Raw genomic sequence first — 27,893 nt, forward strand, 5'->3', positions numbered from 1 at the left:
AGCTAGAAAGGATACATTTTGGAGGGAACAATATCAGGCAATCACAGTCCTGCCTTTTGGAGGAAACCAATAAGACAGAGGATCCAAATACAGCAGCTTAAATGAACCAATAGTAGCTGTACCCTCTGGAACCAAAAGGCAGTTACTTTACCCTAATGCAATACAGACAGTAATAATACAGATATAAAATCCTTTGACTCAATACACAACAATATTTTTATTGAACATCTGGTAATATTTTTTCTTTAAGTGCAAATGCAGAAGAAAATTGTATTAGGCTAATGTCTAGCTGCTATCTAACACCAGAGAGCTCTTCCCCCAGCAGCATTGTGTTGTTTCATTGCCCCATGTCTCTGCATTTATAACTGCTTTAATTTTCCCCAGTTGATCCATTAGCAATTGATCAAGTCTATTATCATGAGCTGAGTGACCGTTCCTGTGAAGTGTATCCAAATCTGTATAGACTACTTCTCCTCAGAAGATGAAATACATCCCTCTGGTTTTGTCCTCTGTCACTCTGAATTGCAGCTAAACATCTTCCAAGACAACAATGCCCATTTACACCAGAAAGAACTCATAACCCACCTACTTTCAGCAGCCAGAAACACCATAACCAGACACTGGAGAGACCTGTCAGGAGTAAGCATGGACCAATGGTACTAAATAGTATGGGAAACAGCCCTACTAGAAAAATTAACTAATAAACTGAAACTGACACGGGGACAAACAGAAGAAGACACCTTCACCCCGGTATGGCTCCCCTTTATCACATACACAGCCCAACAGGACAATGACAATATTTTATTTTTATTTTTTATAATATTTATTGAAATTTTTTAAAAAATAAAGCATAAGCAATAAACAACATTACTTGTGTCGTAACAAAGTTTCATAACTTCTTTGGACTCCCTCGCGTCTCCCACTCCCACTTACATCGTTAAAGAGAAATTTTTTCAAACAAATTATCATCTTCTTTACATTCTTGTATCCGCTCATTTAAATATAATCTAACACTTCTCCAATAAATTTATATTATCCTTAATCTCACTTAACATCAAATTTAAATCTAAATTAGTGGTGGTCAATTATTTATGATCTAGCATCCTTCTTAACATTCAACCAAATTACAGTATTTTTGTAGATAAATCTTAAATTTCTTCCAGTCTTCTTCCACCCTCTCTTCTCCCAGGTCTCGGATTCTGCCAGTCATCTCGGCCAATTGCATATAGTCCATCAGCTGCATCTGCCACTCTTCCAGTGTGGGTAAATCTTGAGTTTTCCAGTTCTTAGCGATGAGTATCCTTGCTGCCGCTGTTGCATACATAAAGAATGTTCGGTCCTTCTTTAACACCTTCTGGCCGACAATACCCAAAAGGAAGGCCTCTGGTTTCTTAGTAAAGGTATACTTAAATACCTTTTTCAGCTCGTTATATATCATTTCCCAGAAGACCTTCACTTTAGGGCAAGTCCACCAGAGGTGAAAGAATGTCCCTTCATTTTCTTTACATTTCCAACATTTATTATCAGACACATGGTATATTTTGGCAAGTTTAACTGGGGTCATGTACCATCTATATATCATTTTCATTACATTTTCCTTCAGAGCATTACATGCAGTGAAGTTCAGCCCAGTGGTCCACAACCTTTCCCAGTCCTCAAACATAATGTTATGCCCAATATCCTGTGCCCATTTTATCATGGCCGATTTAACCATTTCGTCTTGTGTGTTCCATTTCAACAGCAAGTTATACATTCTTGAAAGTACCTTAGTCTTAGGTTCTAACAGTTCTGTTTCCAACTTCGATTTCTCCACCTGGAACCCTAGCTTTTTGTCATTTTTAAAGACTTCTTTAATCTGAGCGTAATGTAACCAGTCTCGCACTTTATCCTTCATTTTCTCCAAACTCTGCAATTTCCAATTGTCTCCATCTTTTTCTAGTATTTCCCAATACTTTGGCCATTTGGCCTCCATATTGGGTCTTTTTCGGGCCTTAGCCTCCAGAGGCGAGAGCCACCTTGGAGTTTTATTTTCCAATAAGTCTTTGTATTTTGTCCAGACATTGAATACTGCTTTTCTGACAATGTGGTTCTTAAAGGCCTTGTTGATCTTAACCTTATCATACCATAAATATGCGTGCCAACCAAAAGAGTTATTAAAACCTTCCAAATCCAGGACATCAGTGTCCTCGAGAAGTAGCCAGTCTTTTAGCCAGCAGAAAGCTGCGGCTTCATAGTACAACTTTAAGTCTGGCAGGGCAAAGCCCCCTCTTTCTTTCGCATCAGTTAATATCTTAAACTTAATTCTGGGCTTTTTGCCCTGCCAGACAAATTTAGAAATATCTCTCTGCCACTTCTGGAAACACTCCGTCTTGTCAACAATCTGTAAAGTTTGGAACAGAAACAACATTCTTGGCAATACATTCATCTTAATGGCGGCAATTCGGCCTAACAAAGAAAGTTTTAACTTTGTCCAACTATCTAAGTCTCTCTTAATTTCAGACCAACATTTTTCATAATTATCCTTGAATAGACTCAGATTTTTTGCTGTGATGTTTACCCCTAGGTACTTTACTTTTTTAACCACAGTTAATTCTGTTTCTCTCTGAAACCGTTCTGACTCTGTATCTGTCAAATTTTTGCCCAATACCTTGGTTTTCTGTTTGTTTAATTTAAATCCCGCCACCCGACCAAAGTCTTGAATTAATTGTAATACTCTTTTCGTACTAGGTTCTGGCTCCTGCAAGGTCAGAACCAGGTCATCTGCAAAAGCTTTAAGTTTATATTGTTTCGCTCCGACCTGGATTCCTTCCACCAACCGGTCCCCTCTAATCATATTCAAGAGCACCTCCAGAACTGAAATGAACAACAGAGGGGAGATCGGGCAGCCTTGTCGTGTTCCTTTTTAATTTTAAACTCTTCTGTAACCACATTGTTAACTATCAATCTAGCCTTTTGTTCTGAATATATTGCATCAATCCCATTTTCAAAACCCCATCCCACTCCCATTTCTCTTAAATTTCCCTTCATAAATTTCCAGGAGATATTGTCAAAGGCCTTCTCCGCGTCTATGAAAATTAACACTGCTTTTGTATTTATATCTGTCTGCAAAAGTTCCAAGATGTCAATAATGTTCCTTGTATTAGCAAACAAATGTCTACCTGGGAGAAAGCCTGCCTGGTCCTTGTGAATTACTTCATTCAATACTTTTTTAAATCTACTTGCCAAAATGTCTGCAAATATTTTGTAATCCACATTTAAAAGGGAGATGGGACGGTAGTTCTTAAGTTGTGTCTTTTCAGATTCCGATTTAGGTATCAATGTGATAAAAGCTTCCTTTCACGATTCCGGCACCCTCTTCCCCTCCATAATTTCATTGCTGACCTCCATCAATGGTTGTATCAAGTAGTCTTTTAGTGTCTTATAGTACTTGGAGGTCAGACCATCTGGCCCTGGAGACTTGCCCAGCTGCATATTCTGAATGGCTTGTTCAATCTCTTGTCGTGTTATCTTGGTGTTCAGGAGTGATCTATTTTCTTGAGACAGTTTTTTAAGTCCATTGTTTCTCAAAAATTGTTTAATCTCAACCTCATCCTGCGGCCCTTGGGTATATAACTTTTTAAAATATTTCTGAAAACACTTTCTAATTTCCACGGGGTTCTGAATATTCCTTCCTTCAATTTCCAAATTTGTAACTGTATTTAGTTTTTGTCTCTTCTTCAACTGCCAAGCTAGCAGTTTCCCACATTTATTTGCCGATTCAAAAGTTTTTTGTTTCATTAATTTAATCTTCCACTCTATTTCCTGATTTATCAGTTTAGAGTATTGTGCTTGATAAAGTTTGATTTCTCTCAAAATCGGCTGTGACCGGATTTGATCTTAACTTCTTCTCTAGTTCTTTAATTTTCTCTAAGATCTTACCTTTCCTCTCATTTTGTATTCTTTTCTTTACAGCATTCTGTTGTATCAAGAACCCCCTCATCACGGCTTTGCTTGCATCCCAAATGATTCTTTTTTCCACCATAGTGTTCATATTTATCTCGAAATAGTCCTTCAAAACTTTTTGGGCCTTCTTAGTAATCTCCTGATCTCTAAACAAGTTGTCATTCATCCTCCATCTAAAGGATCCGGTTGGTATTAGTGTCATGTCCAGTTTCAGTGCGTTATGGTCGGAGCAGGTCTTTGGGCAGATTTCCACCTTCCTGACCTTGGGGGCCAGACCTCTAGTTATCCATATTTGGTCGATTCTCGTCCAAGTCAGCTGGGCTTCAGAGAAAAATGTTCCTTCTCTACCCAGGGGGTTCCTCATTCTCCAGATATCAATCCAGTCCATATTGTCTGTCATTTCAAAAAAGGTCTTTGGTAGTCTGCCATCTTTTGTAACGTTTTGGCTTTGTGACTTATCCATGTTAGTTGATACGACTCCATTCATGTCTCCCATCATAATGATGTTGTTATAGTCCAGATAGTCCAGCATGGTCTCATGCAACTTCTTATAAAATTCCGATTTCCCCTCATTTGGAGCATAAATTCCTAATATCAAGATCTTCTCTCCTTGATGTTGTATTTCGATTGCCAAGATTCTTCCATGTTCGTCTTTGAATAAAAATTTAGGTGACAGGCTCTCTTTTGCGTAAATCACCACACCTCTCTTCTTTACTGTGTCTGAAGATATAAATTCCTGGCCAAGTCTTTTATTTATTAACACTTTTCTATGGAGCCTGGTCACATGTGTTTCTTGTAAGCAAATAATGTCCAATTGTTCCTTTTTTAATATATGAAAATTTTTCCTTCTTTTTTCCGGGATGTTACAGCCATTTATATTCCAACTCAAAAGTTGCAGAGACATCCTGAATAAATCTGGTTATTTTCCTTGGGGTGGTACCTTACTCACTGGGTCTTCAGAATCCAAGGGTGCAGGTGCCTCTGGTGCTCCCGGCCCCGAGGGTAATTCAAGTCCTTTTTGAAGGTCCTCTCCGTATGCGGCCAGAAACTTGTCTCTGTCCTCCGGTGTTCTAATTTTAATCTTCTTCCCTCTAAAAGTGAAAGATAATCCTTGAGGAAAATCCCACCTGAAGATGATTGAATTGCTCCTTAACAATCTTACTAGTTCCAAATAATCAGATCTAAGGTCCAACAGTTGTTTAGGAATGTCCTTGTAGATCTCAATTCTTTTGTCCAAAACGTCCAGTGACTTCCCGTAATGCAGGCCCAGAATCTTGTCCCTTTCCTCCTTTGATCTCAATGTTATCAAACAGTCTCTAGGCTTCTCTTTCTTTATAAGTCTTCCAAGCCTGAAAGCTGATACAATTTTAAAATCTTTCTCCTCTAAGTTCCAGAACTTGGAAAAAATTTTGGTCAGAAACTCAGCTAAGTTGTCTTCTTCCACTTCTGGTACCGACCTTATCTTTAAATTAGTCTCCCTATTCCGCAGTTCGATCATAGAGAGGTAGGTCTGGTGCTCACCTACTTGTTTACTGAGTGGTCTTACCTCTTTTTCTAACTTTCCAAGTCTTTGGCTGGTATCCTCAGCCAATTTCCGATTTTCACCTGCAGTCTCCTTCAATTCTCCAATTGCTTGTACATTCTGTGCAACTTGTCCAGTTAGTCTATTCAAACATTCTGTGTTTTGATCGATTTTGTAGGTTTGCTCATCAGCTTTTTTATCCAAAGATTCCACTTTCTTATCCAAAGATTCCAATTTTTCAAAGATTTTTTCTAAAATAGAAGCAGAAGCACCTGAGGCCATATCTTCCAATTGTAATTCCTCAGTTTCAGTCTCCCCTGCCCTTGGCAGAGAGGCAACTTCTTCCTCAGAAGGCAAAGTCGGCACAGATGATCTACGTGTCTGCGAGGCTGTGGTTAAATTAGTTAAAGTTGTTTGCCTACCTCTTCCCCTCTTTCTTGCACCACTCATTCCAAAGTTATCTAAAAGTCAAGGTCAAGCTGAGTTGTTCCCATGAGAAAGAGACGGCCCAGATGGTAACAGTCAAACAGGAGGCCGGGAAAAGAAAAGTAAAACAATGCCACTGCTGTAAATCCCAAATCCTCTAGGGGGAGCTTAAAAAGTCTTTGGGGAAGAGATCAGTTCCAAAAGAATTAATAAAATCAATTTTAATGTCCAGGAACCTTCATATGATAAGTTTTAGCAGAGTTGGTGTTAAAAAAAGAGGAAAAAAAATACAATGTCTCAAACAGTGCTTGCTGGCATTCCAAGTGGTGCTTCAAAGTAGCAAATCCAAACCCCTCAGATTGTTTCAAAGTTTAGATTCAAATTATCCAAGTCTGCAGACTGACTGCTCAGTTACTCAGGCAGTTCCAGCACCTGGGTTTCTTGCTTGAATTGTAATTCCAATAGAAGGAGATGTCACAGTCCAAATAAAAGACATAAAATCCAATGCTTAAAGTCCTTATTCTGCTTCAAAAAAAATTCAGTGGGTGCTCAGATCAGTTGGGTTAAAAGTTCACTCTATGCCTCCACTCCTCCTGCTCTTTGCTTTGAAGTTCAGTAGCAGCGGAAGACGGACTTCCTATTTTTTCATCACTCCGCTTTCAGCCAAATTCAGTGTATTTTAAGTCGATAAATTTTTAAAAGTCCTTATTACTCACGGGTTGTTGCTTTCCGAATTAGAGGTTTTAGGAAGAAAGGTCAGCGCTCACCGGCAACAGCTTCGCGGCTTCGCTCCGTTGATTGCGGAACGACCCTCAGCGCCGCTACCCCCTCCGCGATCCGGAGCCCCTTACGGGGTTCTTTCAACGTTTTGGGGGCTGCTCCTGGCGCCCGCTGGGTCCCAAGACCACAGGCTTCCGCCGCCTGTGGTTTCCCGATGTGGGTCTCCGCTTCGCTGTAGCGGACGACCGTTCTCAGCGGAGCTTCCCTCTCCCGTTTAGAAGAGGGCAGCCATTACCGTTTGCGCCGCCTCCGGAAGTCCTAACAGGACAATGACAATAATCCACCAACAGCATACAAATCAATATGGCTAACCTGATCCAAAACACCCACCCACCCCACTCACACACGAAAACAAAGATCACCACAGCCAATCACAAGCAAACAATCACACCCTAGGCCAACCCCAACCTCTCTCACCACCAAAGGAACACAAGTGAACAACACAAGCAACGCTGACACCAAACTCTACATACATTAAGCATAATAGAAACATCGCCACCCGACCCCACCCCCATCCATCTCCCCTCCCTCCACCCCCCTTTCTTTTTTCCCTTTTTTTCTTTTTCTTCTCCCCCTAATGCCTCAACAAATGAAACGGATTTGTAAAAATGTTACATGGAAAAAAATACAAGGCATTACACTTACTTCTGTAAAACAAGAAAATCCTTAATAAAATATTAAAATAAAAATAAAAATGGAGAGACCTGTCTCTTTGCCTTATTTATACCATCATTTGTTTTTGCCTCAGGCAGAATCTACGATCCATTAAATCAATAGTTCCCAAACTCCACCACTTGAAAATTCCCGAGGGTTTTGGCAGAACACTTAGCTATGTATTTTTCCACCTGTTGTTTAGCACTATTAGATGCTAAAGTTTGGGGGTGTTGTTTTTTTCTTAATAGAGGTGTCATTGCAGACTACCTGAATGAAGCTCACTCCACACTCTGGGAGCCCAATGCTCCTTCAACAACAAGGATCTGTGACCCTCCAGAGGATGTTGGACTTAAATTCCCATCAGCCCCAGCAAACATGGTCATGGATAATGGGACTTGGAGTCCAACACCATCCTGAGAGCCACAGGTTCCTTACCTTAACCTTGTTTTACATATAAATATTTGATCATTTGCATCTGTAAACTGTTAGCTGTTCAAGTTGTGTCCAATACAGTTTTATAGATTTGGGAGTCTTGCTAAAGCTTTGGCAGGATGCCAGATTACTCTCTATCTAGACTCAAACAATAACAAAAAGAAAAAGAAAAAAGATGGCATGTGATGCAGTGGAAATTACAGCTTCATTCTCTGGGAACAAAGGAAAAGAAAGAGCAAAAGAGTGGAAGTAGCAATGCTGTGCAGGATATAATGGAGAACAGGAAAAATGAAGAAACAACATGGACAAGATAAACATCACACACAGGAAATACATGGGGTACAAAACTCCTCTTGCAGAAATAAAATTTATTAAATGTGCCAACATGAATGGAAGTCAAAAAAATCTGTAACTACTGATAAGGGATTAAGATCAAGACTGAATGTAATTGGATTCATTAAGACTTCGGAAGCAGGATGAAATAAAATCAACTCACCTTGAAACCTAGCACGCGGGAGGCCGCACAAAATGTATAATTGGCTCAAAGATATAAAATTGAGATATATTTGAATTTGAAATGTAATTTGAGATTGATAAAATGTGGTTTATATTGGATTTTAGTAATTGAAAATGAGAGGGGGAAGAGGGGGAGACAACAGAAAAACTTGCTCATGAAAGATTTGGTTAAGATATACTTCAAAACTGCCTCTAAATCAATGTGAAATTATCATTGTTATGAGTTTAGAATCATAGAATCATAGAGTTGGAAGAGACCACAAGGGCCATCGAGTCCAACCCCCTGCCAAGCAAGAAACACCATCAGAGCACTCCTGACATATGGTTGTCAAGCCTCTGCTTAAAGACCTCCAAAGAAGGAGACTCCACCACACTCCTTGGCAGCAAATTCCACGGTCGAACAGCTCTTACTGTCAGGAAGTTCTTCCTAATGTTTAGGTGGGATCTTCTTTCTTGTAGTTTGGATCCATTGCTCCGTGTCCGCTTCTCTGGAGCAGCAGAAAACAACCTTTCTCCCTCCTCTAAGTGACATCCTTTTATATATTTGAACATGGCTATCATATCACCCCTTAACCTCCTCTTCTCCAGGCTAAACATGCCCAGCTCCCTTAGCCGTTCCTCATAAGGCATCGTTTCCAGGCCTTTGACCATTTTGGTTGCCCTCCTCTGGTCACGTTCCAGTTTGTCAGTGTCCTTCTTGAACTGTGGTGCCCAGAACTGGACACAGTACTCCAGGTGAGGTCTGACCAGAGCAGAATACAGTGGCACTATTACTTCCCTTGATCTAGATGCTATACTCCTATTGATGCAGCCCAGAATTGCATTGGCTTTTTTAGCTGCCGCGTCACGCTGTTGGCTCATGTCAAGTTTGTGGTCAACCAAGACTCCTAGATCCTTTTCACATGTACTGCTCTCAAGCCAGGTGTCACCCATCTTGTATTTGTGCCTCTCATTTTTTTTGCCCAAGTGCAATACCTTACATTTCTCCCTGTTAAAATTCATCTTGTTTGTTTTGGCCCAGTTCTCTAATCTGTCAAGGTCGTTTTGAAGTGTGATCCTGTCCTCTAGGGTGTTAGCCACTCCTCCCAGTTTGGTGTCATCTGCAAATTTGATCAGGATGCCCTTGAGTCCATCATCCAAGTCATTGATAAAGATGTTGAATAAGACCGGGCCCAAGACAGAACCCTGTGGCACCCCACTAGTCACTCTTCTCCAGGATGAAGAGGAACCATTGATGAGCACCCTTTGGGTTCGGTCAGTCAGCCAGTTACAAATCCACTGACTGGTAGCATAGTCAAGACCACATTTTACCAGCTTCTTTACAAGAATTTATATCCCACAAAATATTAGAAATCACTTGGGAGCATCCAATGCCTTCCATTCATCAGCTGAAGAACTTCTGCTTGTGCAACAGGACTTCATCCCCTCTCCTCCCCCGTGTGCCCCACACCCACCCCAAATCTGCTCTGGAGGGTTAAGTCCCCCCCCCCCCCAGAACACATTTAGGAGGCACAAGGAGGCATCCCTTGGGCAAACAGAAATCCTTGTGCTGATGAGACGCTTACTTAGCACTACACTGAAAACAAGCCCTTATCAGAACCCTCTTTCATTGAGTGACAAGATAAACCCTCTGTCTGTCTGTCTGCTGTCTACTGTTATTTCCCAAAGTCTGTAAAGCTAAAGAAAGGAAGACAAAGCCTAATAACATTTTCTGAAATATTTAGTTGCTTTTTGGCAAAACAAACATACTCTTCAACTGATGTGAAACATTTGATCAGTATTTTGTAATGTACTGATTTTTCATCCAACTGCCTTCTTTGATATCTGGAATTTTGAACTAAATTTATTAATGGCATTTGTGCTTTGATTTTTGATTTTTTAAAAAAGAATAGAAAGGATTTTTGAATGACTAATATACATTTTTACTCTTATATAGGGGAATTATAATTGTCATCTGTTTTGCAAAGACGATGTTACAATTACTGAAATAATTGTGCAAAGCACTTTGTAGACATTAAAGTGCCATGTGCGTTTAACTAAGGGCTTATCTACACATATCTTTACAGACATGGTCTGCAATTTAAAGCCCCCCCCTTTCTCCTCCAGAGCATTCCTGCTCTTTAAAGCTCAATCGGAGCAAATGTCAATGTGCAGAAAACTGAATGGACATTTCCTCTGATTCAGCTTTAAAGAACAGGTTTTCATGGGGGGAGTTCATGGGGGGTGGGAATGCTCAGACACAGTGTTAAGTTGTGGGTGAACATATCAGACGACACAGAGATTCTTCAAACAGCTCTTGTTTATTCACAGGCCAGAACAGAACAGAACTCAAGGGTTCAGCCAGCCTGCTTATACAGAGCTCCAGTACAACGTAATTGTAACAACTTTCTGTAACTATCTAATCACTGAACGTCACTTTCGATCCCTTATAAGCATATGTGGACCTGAACTATCTACAGTATCCCCCTGCAGGCCCAGGGTGAGAACTTCAGTACATAACACACAGACCACTTAAGCACATGGTTCAAGGAATAGCAAAAGGATATTACAAGATTTATCTGGAAAGGGAAGAAACTGAAAATAAAATATAAACTTCTTACTGACGTCAAAGATAGATGAGGTTTCTCTTTACCAGATTTAAAATTATACTTTGAAGCAGTAGGCATTTTCTGGATTCGGGATTGGATTAAATTAGAGAATACAGACCTGTTAGACTTGGAAGGGCATGATAACATATTTGGTTGGCATGTGTATTTATGGTATCAGAAGGCAAAAGTCCACAAAGGATTTCATAACCATATAATAAGAAATGTGGTTTTTAAGGTATGGGAGAGATATAAAGATTTAATAGAACAAAAAAGACCATGGTGGATATCCCTAGTAGAAGCAGTATCTTTAAAAAAGGTAAATATGAGGACTAAATGGCCAACATATAGAGAGCTAACAGAAGTGGACAACCAATTAAAGTTAAAAGAATCTGAGAAAATTAGAGAGAAGGTAATCAATTGGTTACATTATTTTCAAATAAAGAAAAAATTTAAAAATGACAAAAAGAAAGGATTTAGCCACACAATATCAAGATTTCAAAGAGAAATTGTAGAAGATAATAAAAAATTACTGTCAAAAATGTATAAATTCCTGTTGGAATGGGAAACCAAAGGGGAAGGTGTTAAGTGTGTAATGATAAAATGGGCAAAGGATGTGGGACATGAGTGACTGGGAAAGGCTTTGGAGGACGGATTTGAAATTTACTGCATGTTTCACACTTAAAAAGAACCATATGAAAATGATGTACCGATGGTACCTAACTCCAGTAAAACTTGCTAAAATGTACAGAACAAGTTCTAATAAGTGCTGGAAATGTAGAGAAAAGAAGGGTACGTGTTAGGATATTTCCGTTCCACCTTAAGAAGGGAGCAGGTTGTTGTGTCACAGTTTCTGTTTTTGTATATTGCTTTTGTTTCCTCTCTCTGTGCAAGGACATCGAAGCAGGCAGTCATGTTTTTTTCTTTGTTCTAACCAACGCTGAATAAAGTTGTAAATAATGCTCTCCTGAGTGCATCTTTTGTTGTGCGAACTCTGCAAAGGGCGTGCACAGTCCTTGGAATGTGGAAAGATGTTTCTGAGGCTTGTGTCGCTAATGGACTGATACTGCATTTCTACGGGAGGTTGATGGATCGTCCGGAGACGGCATGGGGGCATGATGGCCTTTGTCTCCCTGGCAGTATCCCAACAGTACGTTCTATCATATGTGGAGGGAATGTAAGGTTATTAAAAGCTTCTGGGAAATGTTCTATAATGAGTTGAAGAAAATGTTTAAAATAACTTTTGTTTAAAACCCAGAAACTTTCTTACTAGGATTGATAGTGTTATGTACTGAATTTCTCACCCTGGGCCAGCAGGGATACTGTAGATAGTTTTCACTCAGGTCCACATATACAAATAAGGAATTGAAAGTGACGTTCAGTGATTGGATAGTTACAGAAAGTTGTTACTGTTGCCATGTAGTTGAGCTCTATATAAGCAGGTTGGCTGAACCCTTCAGCCCTGTTCTTTTCTGGCTTGTGAATAAACAAGAGCTGTCTGAAGAATTGCTGTGTCGTCTGATATGCTCACCCACAACTTAACACTGGTGACGAAGATGGGACACAGCCAGACACGGCCACCCTCTGAGATGAGCTGAATCACTGAGCTGAAACACTGAGCGAAACCACTGAACAGAACCAATTCAGAGCTGACCATTTTGGCTAGAGCACGGTGTTCCATCCATCACCCTCCATGTCGGCATCAGAGCCATGGCTTCACTCGTGCCTCTACTGCCGTTTGCCCCAGCCTCTGAATCATGGGATGCCTACCTCACTGGTTCAACTGCCACCTCCAAGTAAACAAGCTGACGGAAAGGTCAGAGGACCGTAAGTGGGGCCTATTCCTCAGCCTCTATGGGCCCAAGGTGTTTGAGACAGCCCGAGTTTTGGTTGCACCACTAGCAGTCCAGGCAGCGCTGTGGGACGTGGTTCGAGAGAAGCTCTGCAGCCACTACATGCCGAAGCCGTCCAAGATTGCTGCCCGCCATGTGTACTACCACCGGAACCAGGCAGAAGGGGAGTCAATTAACAACTACACCACCACCCTCCGACAGGCCGCAATGCACTGCGAGATCCGAGACTTAGACGATGCCCTGATGGATTGAATCATCTGCAGGGTCCGGGACATCCATCTGCAATGGCATCTCCTTGCCAAGCCAGACCTCATGCTGCAGAAACCCACTGAGGAGGCCACGGCCTTGGAAGCTGCTGAACGCTCTGCCCAGGAGATCCACAAGACCAGCTTAGGCACAGGGTTGGGGATTTGGACACTACCACAGTGCCCCCAATCACGCTCGTGGCTCCGGAACAGATGCTTACAGATGGCGAGGCTCCACCTACTTGCAAACTGTGGGCATGGAGCTGAACCAAGCTGCTTCAGAGGGTCTGCCGGACTCCCCACAGACTCAGACCACTGCCGTGCCTGACATTCCGCCAACTCCACTTGCGCAGGTTCCACCCACAGAAGCGGATCCAGGGGACTTGGTTTCAATGCAACCTAGGGTCGCACCACAGCCTCAGCAAGAATCGGGCAGACCCCTGGACCTGGGTACCAGTCCTCGGCTGTCTGGCAGAGTTTCCAAGCGCCCAACTTATTTAAAGGACTATGTCGTTGGACATGTAACACTGTCCGTCTAATGGAAGTATGTGAAATGTAACCGATATGCTTTTGTGCCTAATTGAACCATTACGTGTAGTGCTGTATATAAGGAAGCCATCACGATTGGTACTAACGCCTTATCTTGGTGGGGAGGGGTGTTATGTACTGAAGTTCTCACCCTGGGCCAGCAGGGGGATACTTTAGATAGCTTTCACTCAGGTCCGTGTAGGCAAATAAGGAATTGAAAGTGACGTTCAGTGATTGGATAGTTACAGAAAATTGTTATTGTTGCTTTGTAGTTGAGCTCTATATAAGCAGGTTGGCTGAACCCTTCAGCCCTGTTCTTTTCTGGCTTGTGAATAAACAAGAGCTGTCTGAAGAATTGCTGTGTCGTCTGATATGTTCACCCACAACTTAACAGATAGGAACTGAACTTCTTAAAGAACAGAAGAAAATATTTATGTATGCTACAACAGCCGCACAAATATTGTTAGCCCAAGGATAGAAGGAAGAAAAGACACCAACAAAAGAAGAATGGCGAATCAAGCTAATGGACTATGCAGAAGTGGCAAAATTAATGGCAAAGCTCAGAGACTATGAGAACGAGAAGCTTAAAAAAGAGTGGGAATCGTTTATTGTTTATGTGCAAATAATATTGTAAACAAGTTGATACATTGGCAGGATTTTAAGTAAATGCTTGCAACTAGTAGAAAATTAGATAAAATTAAGTTAAATAATAATTGGAAAAGTTTAAGTATGGAAATGCAGAAGAATTGGGTTAATATAAGGAACCAGAAGTGGGTATGGGGGGATGTCCAGAAATTTAAAAAATCTCAAAGAGAAGGTACTTGTATAAATTTAGATTTGGTAGAAATGTGAGTTAATTACGGCTTTTATTTGTGAAAATGTAACTGTTAAAAAGTAATAAAAAATTATTTACAAAAAAGCACATATCTCTGCCTGAAAAGAGTCAGGCAAAAGGCAAGTGTGAAGAAGCCCAATGACATTCACGTCAGTGTTTTTTATCCTAAAAAGATAGGCAGATATATATACGAATAATTAAATGAAGGGAATACCTCTAAGGATATGCTCAGTTCAGGAATTCGTGAGGCTAGTTATGATAGTGATCACAAGTTCATTCACAAGTTCTTTCAAACAAAAATCCCCTTCTGGTTCCCTCCCCACAATGTTATCTCTCAGCAACCTAAATTTGGGGGTGGGATGGAGGCTTTTTAGTTGTTGTGACTGTTAGACAATTGGGAGTCAGAGATTCTTGCAAATTTACTGCACATTACCCAGAAATCTACCAGTACATCTAGGTTTACCTTCCGTCCATCTTTGGTTTAGGCAGGATATTCAATTCAATGGTGCAAATGTGTCTTGGATGAGTCAAGGTATTGCAGTTTCTGCTTCCTTTGTGCAAAAAGATCTAGTCTGCCTGTTGGCTGCAGTGAAGCAAAGCCAAAGCATATGGTCTTGGGAAATGTAAGGCAAAGACTGGGCAACCAGCCGACCTCCAGGAACATGGGCAAACGCCTTGGTGTAGTGCTGAGAAATCCAGAATCCCCCTCAGGAATTAATTCTGCAAGTTCTTTCAACTTAGTAAAAGCTGACACAGGTTGATGCCTTTGTTAAATTTTTAAAATCCCCCAGTATGTTCTATTGCTGTCAATATGTGTGAGTCCTTCATTAATGTCCAAGTGCAACTTTATTCCATTTTTCAGGAAATATGGCCTTCCCATGTTTATAAATGCAAGCATAGCATTGGGCCCTTGGAAAACACTGTGAACCTGAGAGTCGGCCATCAGGTAAACAGAAAAGCGATGTTCAGTCGAGGCCTCCTCCGTAAGGGCCACATAAGCATAGACAAAATACATCCCACTTTCCAAGATTTCCAGTGAGGAGGGACTTGCAGTCAGTGCAGAGCCAGGGCAAATGGGTTTCCATTCCCAATGGATAGTCTTGTCAGAAGGGACTGGAGCTTGCAGGCATAAACCAGGGGAGAAGAACACCAAAAACGAAGTACAAAAAATGGTTATTGTTGTTGTACTATTATGTACAGCAAAATGGTATCCGACAGTCTCACTTCCTAGGCCTCCTTTCCAGCGTTCTAACCAGTCATCTCTGTCTCCTAGATACTTCCACGTTTCTTTTCCAACTAGCTTTCTGCATTCTGTGGCTACTGAGGAAGCTCAGCATTCACTGAGCTAATTTTTTGGGGGGAGGCAGGGCCCCCTAGCTGTTTTAGGTTTTTTTTACTTCTGCAAACCATGTGACGATTGCCCAACACGCTGATGTATGTGTAAAGAGTTCCTGCACATGAGGGGAGGGATCCTGGCTAATTGGATGTGGAGAAGTTCAGTACCAATACTTCGGTATGCATGTAGAGCCCCATCACACAAGGGAGGAGGTGCCTGGCTAACATGCACAGCTGGGGGCGGTTAGGACAGTGCAGCAACAGCCCTGCAACTCCCTCATGTCCATTCAGTATGAGAGAGACTTTGAGTCAACCTCACACTCAGAACCTGTGTGTGTGTGTGCAGAATTAGTCCTTATGCCCTGCTTTTGCATAGGCAGCACCAGTGAAGGGGGCAGAGGAAACTTCAAGAAATAATCAGCTTTCCTCAATCCCATTATGAAACTGAATGGATGGATGAATAGTAATCACAATAGTAGAATGGTCCTTCATCATTTTAACTACCCTGAGACATATTTGATGAAAAGAAGTATAGAAGTGTCTTAAATAAATAAAAGATGGTAATTAAAAAAAATATCAAGCAGATCTGAGTACTTACAAGATCCATGAATCCAGCAAGTCTTGGGTGACTGTGGAGAAAAGAAAAGTTGGGAATTCACTATGTAATTACTCAAGTATTCCTTTCATACAGGGGCACCCAGGTCCAATCTCTATTGGGCACAAAGTCACAGTCTCTCAGCCTAACCTACCTCGCATGTTGCTGTGGGGCTAAAATGCTACTTGACTTCCGGGGGGGGGGGGGGAGAGAGAAAATCTACAAACACGGCATTCAAACTGTTTCTCGCTCTCAGATAAAAGCAGCTCTTAGCTAACGAAAGCGTAATTCATCTTTTGTACACAGTACTTGGTATTAGTGGCAAATGGAGATGGGCAAACAGGCTTAGACTCACCTGAAGAGGAATCAGGCTTCTCCAATGCCCCAAAACCCTTGCAGGTTTTACATATCTGAGATAATGATTGAAAATTCTATCTGCTGCCCATTGTCCCATCTCCAAGAAGAGAAACTCACCGTGGGTTCCAGGGCAGAGTATCGGGGGCAAGCAGAAACTCATCTGATGGTGGGAGAAGCCCAGCAGGCCTCTCCTCCTCAGATGTTTGTGAAGATGCTGCCAGCATGAATATCACTGAGAGCCAGCACTCATGAGTCGTAGCAGCGCAACAGCTCCAGTGGGAAAAGGAGCTGCCAGCAGACCATGTTCCATCTTGGGAGCAGCATTTCACTGTAATCAGAGGAAGCCCCAGCAGGCCTCCCCCTCCCAAAAGAGCTGCTGCTGCCACCTGCTACCCTCCCCCTCCCTTGGCCACCAAGCTGAATTGTGTCCCTTTGGGATGGGGGTACCCAGCCACAGAGGGAAGGAAGGATGAGCGAGCTTGTCCATAAGCTGCCTTGAGTCCCTGTCAGGGATAAAGGAAGGGTATAAATTCAAATATAATAATAATAATAATAATAATAATAATAATAATAATAATAATAATACTATAAATTATTATAGTAGGGGTGTATGCTCCCAATGAGAAAAAAGCAGCTTTTTTCAAGAACTTTTTTCAAGCAGCTTTTTTCAAGAACTTAGAAACAAAGCTGTTGGATTACCTGGAAGATAAAGTATTACTACTCGGAGACTTTAATGGGTTAATAAACCCACAACTAGACAGATCTGGAGGGAATAAAGGACAGGGGAAATTACAGTCATTCAACAATGTCTCCTGGCATTTTATGAAAAAACAGATAGAAATAATGGAACTAGGAACAAAATTTAGAAATGGAATTGAAGCAATATATCACCAACAAAGAGCTAGACTTCTTATAAATGGCAACCTTACAGATAATATCCCCATCGCAAAAGGGACAAAACAGGGATGCCCTTTGTCATCTCTGTTATTTATATTAGCCCTAGAACCACTTTTACAAAATATCAGGAAAGACGAAAATACAAAAGGAATAGTGATTGGGGAAAAGTCTTATAAAGTTAGAGCATTCGCCGACGATCTAATTGTAACAACACAAGATCTGAAACAAAGCATACCAGCAGCTATAGACCTAATTAGTATAATATGAATTATGGTGCTGGAGGAGACTCTTGAGAGTCCCATGGACTACAAGAAGATCAAACCTATCCATTCTTAAGGAAATCAACCCTGAGTGCTCACTGGAAAGACAGATCCTGAAGCTGAGGCTCCAATACTTTGGCCACCTCATGAGAAAAGAAGACTCCCTGGAAAAGACCCTGATGTTGGGTTTGAAGACTGGGAAAGGTTGTGGACCACTGGGTTGAACTTCACTGCATGTAATGCTTTGAAGGAAAATGTAATGAAAATGATATATAGATGGTACATGACCCCAGTGAAACTTGCCAAAATATACCATTTGTCTGATAACAAATGCTGGAAATGTAAAGGAAATGAAGGAACTTTCTTTCACCTCTGGTGGACGTGCCCTAGAGTGAAGGCTTTCTGGGAAATGATATACAATGAGTTGAAAAAGGTATTTAAGTATACCTTCCCTAAGAAACCAGAGGCCTTCCTCCTGGGTATTGTCGGCCAGAGGGTGATAAAGAAGGACAGAACTTTTTTCCTCTATGCAACAATGGCAGCAAGGATACTTATCGCTAAGCATTGGAAAACTCAAGATCTACCCACACTGGAAGAATGGCAGATGCAACTGATAGACTATATGGAACTGGCTGAGATGTTGGGAAAGATGGAGGGCACAAGGAGAAGGGACGACAGAGGACGAGATGGTTGGACAATGTTCTCGAAGCTACCAGCATGATTTTGACCAAACTGTGGGAAGGCAGTTACAGATAGGTAGCCGTGTTGGTCTGCCATAGTCAAAACAAAAAAAAATTCCTTCCAGTAGCACCTTAAAGACCAACTAAGTCAGTTCTTGGTATGAGCTTTCGTGTGCATGCACACTTCTTCAGATACACACGTGGGAAGGCAGTGGAAGACAGGAGTGCCTGGCGTGCTCTGGTCCAGGGGGTCACGAAGAGTTGGACACGACTAAATGACTAAACAACAACAAAAGAAAATATGGAAGAATAATGACCAAAAACTTAACACAGGAAGCGAAAAGAGAATTACAAGAAAGAACAGGCCTGGAAATTAAAAATAAGTTTAAATATCTGGGGATCTGGATATGAACCAAAAGTATAAACCTGTATGAAGACAACTACATTAAATCCTGGAAAGATCTTTTTAAAAAAAATATCTTTGGGGAAGAATCTCAGCAGTGAAAATGAATATTCTTCCCAGAATGGTTTTTTTCTTCTTCCAAACAATACCAATCCTGGGAAGATTGAAATGTTCCCAAGAATGGAAAAAGGAAATAGCAAGATTTGTTTGGAACGGAAAGAAACCGAGAATTAAACACAAATTACTAATAGATAAAAAAGAGAGAGGAGGCTTTGCGCTTCCAGACCTAGAATTATACCATGCAACTGCAGGATTGGTATGGCTAAAAGAAGGGCTCACTTTAAAAGATGTGTTAGATGTGTTAGATCTTGAAGGCCACGACAATCGGTACAGATGGCACACTTACTTAATATATGAAAAAGTGAAGGTCCACAAGGGGTTTTTGAGCCATGTGATAAGAAAATCATTTTATAAGATATGGATTAAATATAAAGGATTACTGAAGCCAAAGATACCAATGTGGACCTCACCCGCAGAAGTCATAGCAGTTAAAAAGAGGAATATGAAAAGAGAGTTGCCCACGTACCAATTATTACTAGAAGCAGATAAAGATCAGCCAACTTTGAAGAAACATGATGAAATCAAAAGCCACCTGTCGAATTGGCTCCAATATTTTCAGTTAAACCAAAGATTGTGTATAGATAAGAAAGAAGGTCTTGCAAAAGAAACATCCAAATTTGAAAAAGAGTTAACCCACAATAAAGGAAAACACATTTCACGAATTTATGACTACATATTAGAATGGGAAATAAAAGAGGAAGAAGTTAAACTAGTAATGGTAAGGTGGGTGCAGGACTTTAGATACAATATCTACATGGAACAATGGGAAAGATTGTGGAGGACAGATATTAAATTCAGGGCATGCTACCTCAGGGAAAACACTATGAAGATGTTATACAGATGGCATCACACCCCTTTAAAACTCGCTAAAATGTATAAAGGCAGGTCGCCAACATACTGGAGATGCAAAAAGGACATAGAGTCATATTTTCATATGTGGTGGAACTGTCTGGTTATCCCTGAATTTTGGAACAACATCTACAGTGAACTGAAAAAGTTATTTAAATTTACATTTAAAAAAACCCTAGAGATCTTCCTATTAGGTATACTACCAATAGAATTTTTAAAAAGTATAAGACCATTGTTTATGGATGCAATCACAGCAGCTAGAATAATAGTGTCAAGAAACTGGAAAAATGAAACACTACCAACGATAACAGAGTGGCAGACTCTTATGACTGAGTACCTGCAACTAGCAAAACTGACGGGAAGAGTCAGAGGAGTTTCAAACCAGAAAGTATATGCAGAAAGGAAAATATTTAAGGAATATTTAAAATTGTATTGTACAAGCAACAACATACTTGCAGAACTAGATTGATACTTGTAAGCAAAAAGTGTATCAGATATCTTATCAGATTATATAAAAATAATGTGAAATAATATAAATCTGTGTGAGAAAACATAGACAATATAAGTAGTATAATGAGAATGATTGGAAGTTTTACATTTTAACTTGTTACTTAATTGTAATATATTGTATTTTCCTTTCTTTCTTTTTTTCTTTACTTTCGTTAGTTTTGCTTTGTATGACTTGTTATCTATGTATATGTGTTTATGTGGGAAACTAATAAAGATTATTAAAAATACATAAACAAATAATAATAATTCAAATATTATTATTATAAAAAGTATCTTTCTCATTTATCCAATCATTTCCACATCAGTCTGTGAATTAATTTTTAAGTCATCTTGAGAATTGATCAGCTTCTTAGTGTGAATGTCTCCTAATAGACATTTTCCTATGCAATTACATGTAATGTAATGCATTTTGTATATTATTTTCACTAATACGAGACATTTTTAATTACTGTATTTTTCGCTCTATAGGATGCACTTTTTCCCCTCCAAAAATGAAGGGGAAATGTGTGTGCATCCTGTGGAGCGAATGCAGGGGGGAGGCAGACAGGAAAAGCCCCCAAAAGCCACACACAAGCTCCGCGCGGCTCTTGCGGGCTTTTCCTCAGGAGGGAGAAGGGACTGACGTGGCCAATCAGTCCCTTCTGCCTCCTTGTAGAAAAGCCCACAGAAGCCGCATGCTCCTTAAAGGGTGCGCGGCTCCTGTGGGCTTTTGCGGGAGGTGGGGGTATTGCCATAGCCGCGGGCAGCCTCTCCCGGCTGGAGAGTGGCTATGGCAGAAGCCAAGACAGTGAGCAGGAAGCATAGACAGCAAGCGGGAAGCATCCCGCTCGGTGTCTTGGCTTCCTCTTTAGTTGTGCGCCACCTCTCCAGCCGGGAGAGGGTGCACGGGGCTAAAGAAGCCATAGCCCCGGGCTTCCCCGGCAGCCCTGAGAAGCTTGCGGAGCAGCGGGAAGGCTTCGCGCCTTTCCGCTGCTCCCCAACCTCCTCTTTGGGGCTGGCGGTGGGCTTCCCCCCACCAGCCCCAAAGAGCAGGTCGAAAGGAACCTGAAGCCTGGAGAGCGAGAGGGGTTGGTGCGCACCGACCCCTCTTGCTCTCCAGCTTTCCAAGGTAGCCGCCTGAAGGCAACTGAATGCACCTTGAAGGGCACCTTGTTTTAGAGGGGGAGAACAAGGGGAGGGGAATTCTCCCCCTCTCTGCGCCGCGCCTCCTGCCACTTCGCTGAAGGGACACTGAGCAGAGAGGGGGAGTTGTTGTTTTTTCTTGTTCTCGCCCTCTAAAACAAGGTGTGTCCTATGGTCTGATACGTCCTATAGAGCGAAAAATACAGTAATAGCTTTCTCTGAATTTGTTTTATTTTTTATTTTTTATATAATAATATTTATTAAGTTTTCCATTTTAGCAATCCAATTAAAACCACATTAAAAACATTCCAAATTATAAAATTAACAAACAGTCCGAATTTTATGCCAAATTATAAATCTTTGGTTGACTTCCCGTGCTCTGAGGTTCGGGGGGTGATGATGATCTCATATTTGTACTGCTTCTCTTTAATTAGTCCAGGTAATTCCAATAATGTTGGATGTTGATCTGATGTTGATCCTTCGTTAGTTCGTCTGGCAAGCAGGTTAGACCAATATAATATATTTCTGTGTGGGTGTTTATTTTCCTGTCCGTGGCATTTCACTTTCACTTTTCTCATGTCTGTGATTTTCCACTGTGACACATCCCAAAATGGAGGAAATCTGGCTTTCTGCCATTTGTAACAAACATATGTCCAAACGTATTTGTTTTATCTCCTTTCCAAGACAAATAAGCCGTCCTTTAGCTAGAAACCATAATTTCCATCTTCTGTTTTTATCAATCCGTTGAAGGTAATGGCAAATTCAAAAATAATTTCCACACAGTTGTGCTGTGGTGGAAAGGTAAACTGCGTTTCCATGCACTCTGGCTTCCGTCACGGTGTCCCGTTGTGCCAGAAGCGGTTTAGTCCTACGGGCCGCATGACCCGGAAAGCTGTCTGTGGACAAACGCCGGCTCCCTTGGCCTGAAAGCGAGATGAGCGCCGCAACCCCAGAGTCAAATTCAACGGGACTTAACCATCCAGGAGTCCTTTACCTTTATCTTAATAAAAGGAAGATGTAAATCTTCTGCAATTCTTCTCAAATATTTCACGACCGAGCAAAGAGATTTTGGTCTCATCACTCCAAATAACACTGTCCTATTGTTCCACTGTCCAGTTAACATGGGTTTAGCCCAGTTTAGCCTTTTCAACCTTTGTTTGAGAGATAGCAATGGCTTTTCCCTTGGAATTCTAGCATTTAGACCATATTCCTGCAGTCTGCACCGAACTGTCCTTGCACTCAACTTCACATTACATCACGCCATGTCATCTTGTATACACTCAGATGATTTTCTTCTGTCACGTGGGCACAGTCTCTCAATTCCTCTATCATCACTTGCTGTTGTGCACCTTTTGCTGCCTTTACCAGTCTGATTTTGTAGTGACTGAGTCTCCTTATACCTCTTCAAAAAATTAGAAACGCCACCTTTGGTTAAGTTTCCACCATTTTTTCTTCTAATTTCTTTATAACTTTAGCTTTGTTCACTTAATAGTACTATTTTACTTCACTTTCTGGGTGACCAGTCAACTCTTTGCACCATTTCTTTAAAGTTATTTATTATGTTTTTCAAGCTCACTAAATGAAAGAACACAAAAACCCCAACCACCTTGATAGCAATCGCATAACACACTGACAAATGTCCTCCTCTCAGCTCCAGTATGTAACATCAATAGCTGAATCTTACTGTGACCTGACTGAATCATTGCCAAAACAAGATGACACCCGATTGGCTCTCTAAACCCTCCTGCTCACTGGCTACATTCAAATGAAGGAAAGCTACTGCATATCAACCTAAGCAAGTTGTGCTTCCTTTTTCTGGTTCTTTGGCTATAACTTTTGATAGAATACAGATAATTGAACAAACTTTGTTACATTACATTCTTCATTCCATTGATATTTTACGGTATTACTAAAAAAGAAGTGGTGTTATGAGCCATCAAACCTTGGAAATACACTTTTTCCAAAATGTTTCCACAATTTTGGCCACTAGTGTACCCATATTCTAGAGTCATAAACTGAATTTCCCCCAGTATTTAGCTATTGTTCCTCATGAAGCAAAAAGGAAACGAGTCATCAGTTCCTTCTTCTTCAGATCTTCATTATTATATATACTTGAATAAGGACGCAAGCTTTACCTTTGTGCTTGCATTTTTGTACCCATTGCTGGGCTGGAGAACTGGCAAAGGGAGAATCTTGACAGATGACCATTTCACTTTGCATATTGTTTCTGAAAGCGCAAACCAGGCAAATGTGAACCAAATTGAATTTCAACCTCATTCCTGAGCCAGGCACATAATTGTTCTGCTTGCAACGATTTGAGGTGGGGTGCTCGTTTACGCCAGTACCTCTGCTTGAATCCTCATAAGACCCATATAAATAATAGACTACTTTTCTTAAAGAACTCAGAGTTCTGACTGGCTGGCTTCCCCCGCCACCCTGACCTGATGAACAATTGTCATGGAACTGCACCTCGTGAGCAGGGTAGCAGGGTGTGCCAGAGTCTGGTGCTGATAACGCCAAGGTTGCAGGTTCGATCCCTGTATGGGACAGCTGCATATTCCTGCATTGCAGGGGGTTGGACTAGATGATCCTCAGGGGCTCTTCCAGCTCTATAATTATATGATTCTGTGATTTGTGCTATTAGTGGAAGCCACAGTGCTTTGTCACAGCTCCTCTGACCATGGACAAGGAGGAACTAAAAATAACATCTCATAGAGCACAGATGGGGAACCTCAGTTCTGGGGCCAACTATTTCCCTCCAGGACCCTATACCTGGCCCTTGACACTCTTTCCAGGCCTCACACCCTCTTGCCAGGCCACACTCTCCAGACAACCTGAGGGGTTTTTTTTTTGCCTGGTTGGCATTGTCTCCCGGTTCTAGGATAGAGCAGTGGGGGCATCTAGTATGCTTGAGTGGCTGGAGGGGAGCCTGCTGTGAATAGGTAAGCAGGGGTGCAGGAAGGGGGGTGCAGTGGAGGTGGGCTGCCCCGGGTGTCACCACTGAGGGGGGTGACAAAATGCCAGGCAACACTCACTACGGGGCCTGCAGCGTGCCCGAGCCACACGTCTCTCCTGAGAGAGACACGGTGGCTTGGGTGCATGCAGGCTCTGCACTGCCCAAACAGTCTGCCCGCTGCTCCCCCCCCCCCAGCTGCAGGACGGCTGAGTGGGAGGAGGCAGGCAGACTCCGGAGGCTCCACAATGTGCCCCGTCCCTATGGGCAGCTCACCCCGCCCCTGGGCATGCCACCCCAGGCGCCTGAGTGGCTTGCTTCACCACCGAAGGTAAGACCCACACCTGTTGCTTCACCCACTTTTCCTTCAGACACCACCTGTCAGTAACACCTGGGCCATGGGAAGAAAAGCACCCCCCTGCCGCAGGGCAGAGATTCATTGATGCCTCTTCTATCCCATCTCCCAAGGAGCTTTAGGGGGCAGGTATGGTTTCTCCCCTTCCCCATTTTATCCACGCCACAAGGGCCTGGGGCGCATGAATGGCCCCAAAGATGTTTCATGACTTTATGACCTGGGGTCTCCTGAGTCACAGCAGTCTAATAACTATTTTGCACTGGCTCTTCCTTAAAATTCCACTAGACCAATGCTGCAAAGTTCCAGTATTGTATTTCCCATAAAGTTACCATAGACATAAAATTGTTACAACTACTAATTAATACAAATCATTGATATACTAACATCAGTCGTTCCATTGGGCTGCAGCAGCAGCATCATAGGTGAGAATTGGGGGCACCCCCTTAGCACTCACCCCTCTGGGCGCTTCTCCCTCAAGGGGATCCTCGCAAGAACTTTGTAACTTGCAAGAACTGGAGCCCCTGTTTGCTTGCCCCCTCCCCCCCTCGCCTTTTCTGCTGTCTTGTGGTTGTAAACCTGAGGGCAGCGACTGGCTTATTTGTTAATGATCTCACTCTGGGAGCTTTCTCAGCTGAAGAGTAGGAGGAAAATGTTTTAAATAAATCTTTCTCTAGAGCTTTGTTATCTGCTTACCTGTTTGTGATGGAGAAGAATGCAGGCGATAGAAAATGGAAGTAAAACCAGCATCAAGATGACCAAACATGCTGCAAGACACAGGGTAATCCTATAGTTTCTTGCTGTTTGGGGGTCATTGTGAGGGTTGGGCCCCTCTGTGAAAGCCAGCGCCTCCATGGCAGAAGCTCCAGCCAGCCTGTGCTTACTGGAACTCCTTAAAAACGTCTCCAGAAGTTAGTAGCCCTGAGCCATGGGAAAGATATTTATATGCTTGGAGGTTACCTTCTTTAACAAGGGGTGGGGATTGTATTTCATCACAGTCTGGGCTGTAGAAGAGGAGACACATCGAGCGAAACTGACGTAGGAGGAGGAACTCCTCTCCTCTGGCTCAAAACCCCACAAAGGCTGTGAAATGAAACTGCTCCAAGGACAGCAGAGGGCTGCTGAGGAAGACAGTCACATCAGCTGCTTACGTTAAGGTTACCAGATTTTTTTCAATGAATCTGGGGACACTTTTCAACTTCACTGAATTTTGTCAAGGGACTGATTTGTAAATACAGGGACTGTCCCCAGGAAACGGGGACATCTGGTAACTTTAGCTTACGTCTATGAAGCGTTGTAAAAGGGCACTGGATAGTGAAATACAATGTACTGCAATTTATTTTTATCTAAAGTTTAAGAGACATAAGGTCAATATGTACAAGAGTTTTGGTTTTCCTTGTGAAACAGTCCACGTATCTGAACTACGTGAGTTTCAAAAGCTTTGACTTAATACAGTGGTACCTCGCAAGTCGAAATTAATTCGTTCTGTGAGTTTTTTCGTCTTGCGAATTTTTTGTCTTAAGAAGCACGGATTCCCATAGGAATGCATTGAAAATGTACTGTACATACATTTTCTAAGACGTTTTCGTCTTGCGAAGCAAGCCCATAGGGAAATTTGTCTTGCGAAGCAACTCAAAAAATGAAAAACTCTTTCGTCTTGCGAGTTTTTCGTCTTACGAGGCATTTGTCTTGCGAGGTACCACTGTTTTAGGAATGTGCAGTCAAGCCATCTGAATGGCTCAAATCTATATATGAAATCAAGTCCCTGCCTCTGCTTCCTGATTCTTGTTGTCCTCCTTAAGGGCTGCAAATGCTGCAGCAGCAGCAGCAGAAGAAGAAGAAGAAGTTGCAACTGGCAGGGTTCCCCTTTGAAGGCAGCAACCTTCAGTCTGCCCCACTGGCTCTCCTCTGCCTGATCCTTCCTGCATGCCAAGGCTACACCATCCCTTCTGTCTCTGAGCCTCGTGTCATTTTGCTCCATTCCTAGCTTCTCTTTGGCTCCTCATTCCATCATTTGCCACATCCCCATCTGCCATTGTTTTCTTTTTAGGCCACCTCATACTTTGCTCCAGGTCCTCCTCTAATCACTCAGTATGTGGACCTGTCTCCCTCACGCCCCCCCCCCGACCTGCCCCACAGCATACAGCCCCCCATATCTTACACACTGCAGGGTTTCTTCAGAACCACCATCTCTGCTCACTCTTTCATTGCCTTAGTTCCCTGTCTTTTCTTCTCTTTTTCTCAAGCCTTGTTTTCCACTTACAGTTTCTTGAACCAAGGGCAAAAACAGAAGTAACATGAAAGCAGAAGTTGCCATGGGTTCTTCGTTCACCCTCTGTAGCCCAGGCTCAGCGTCACAGCTTAGATGTGCTGCCTGTCCAGCTGCCGGCCCAATGGAAAGGGGTGGGCCTTGCTTTGGCAGACATCTGGCACAGGATTGCTCTGCCAGCACTTGCACTTCACCAGCTGCCTTCCAGACAGGGCTTTGTGGTGAAAACTGTGCTCCACATCCATAGAATCACAGAATCATAGAAGAGTTGGAAGAGACCACAAGGGCCATCGAGTCCAACCCCCTGCCAAGCAGGAAAACCATCAGAGCACTCCTGACATATGATTGTCAAGCCTCTGCTTAAAGACCCCCAAAGAAGGAGACTCCACCACACTCCTTGACAGCAAATTCCACTGTCGAACAGCTCTTACTGTCAGGAAGTTCTTCCTAATGTTTAGGTGGAATCTTCTTTTGTTTAGGTGGAATATTCTTTCCATGTGTGTTTGTTTGCAAGGTCCATACAACATTGTGTGCCTTTCAAAAAATCTAATCTGTATTTATTCATTCTAGGGGGATTCTGATTGAAAAATTTAAAAAATGCCAGTAGACTAGTTGCAATATTTGAACGATCTGTTTGCAATTTTAAACCCTTTCCAGAAACCACCTGAGGGGTTTGCTGTGGAATCACCATCACCACTCTCTGTTTTACTCTCTTTTTATGGGTCATCTGTGCAGTGCTAATCAAATCACTGACTGGCTATGTTTTCCGTATGTTGTTTCTGGGTCTTTTTAGACCTCATAAAATCTGACTTAAGGACAAAAAAAGCACAGAAGAGCAGCACAACTTCCAAAAGTGGGGGCTATTCCAAGAGG

The 27,893-nt window shown here is 42.1% G+C and overlaps 1 protein-coding gene across 3 annotated transcripts; it reads right to left on the reverse strand.

Moving 5' to 3' along the window:
* Window positions 1–14,330: 14,330 nt before the first annotated feature.
* On the reverse strand, window positions 14,331–27,072 carry TNFSF18 (TNF superfamily member 18). Of its 3 annotated transcripts, XM_083744037.1 has the most exons (5): window positions 26,913–27,072; window positions 25,448–25,518; window positions 23,582–23,673; window positions 16,252–16,282; window positions 14,331–15,437 (listed from the first exon to the last, which is right to left on the reverse strand). In XM_083744037.1, exons 1-5 carry the CDS (start codon window positions 26,939–26,941, stop codon window positions 15,088–15,090), a joined length of 573 nt encoding a protein of 190 aa, XP_083600163.1. In that variant the 5' UTR covers window positions 26,942–27,072; the 3' UTR covers window positions 14,331–15,087. The 3 variants fall into 3 exon arrangements, 2 of the variants coding, with proteins under 2 accessions (XP_083600163.1, XP_083600164.1); XM_083744038.1 differs by lacking the exon at window positions 23,582–23,673 and having other exon boundaries at window positions 25,448–25,755; XR_014565559.1 differs by lacking the exons at window positions 23,582–23,673; window positions 25,448–25,518 and having other exon boundaries at window positions 15,335–15,437.
* Between the last annotated feature and the right edge of the window lie 821 nt (window positions 27,073–27,893).

This window comes from Podarcis gaigeae (genome assembly GCF_964106915.1).
Source record: "Podarcis gaigeae genome assembly, chromosome: 6".
NCBI lineage: Eukaryota > Metazoa > Chordata > Lepidosauria > Squamata > Lacertidae > Podarcis > Podarcis gaigeae.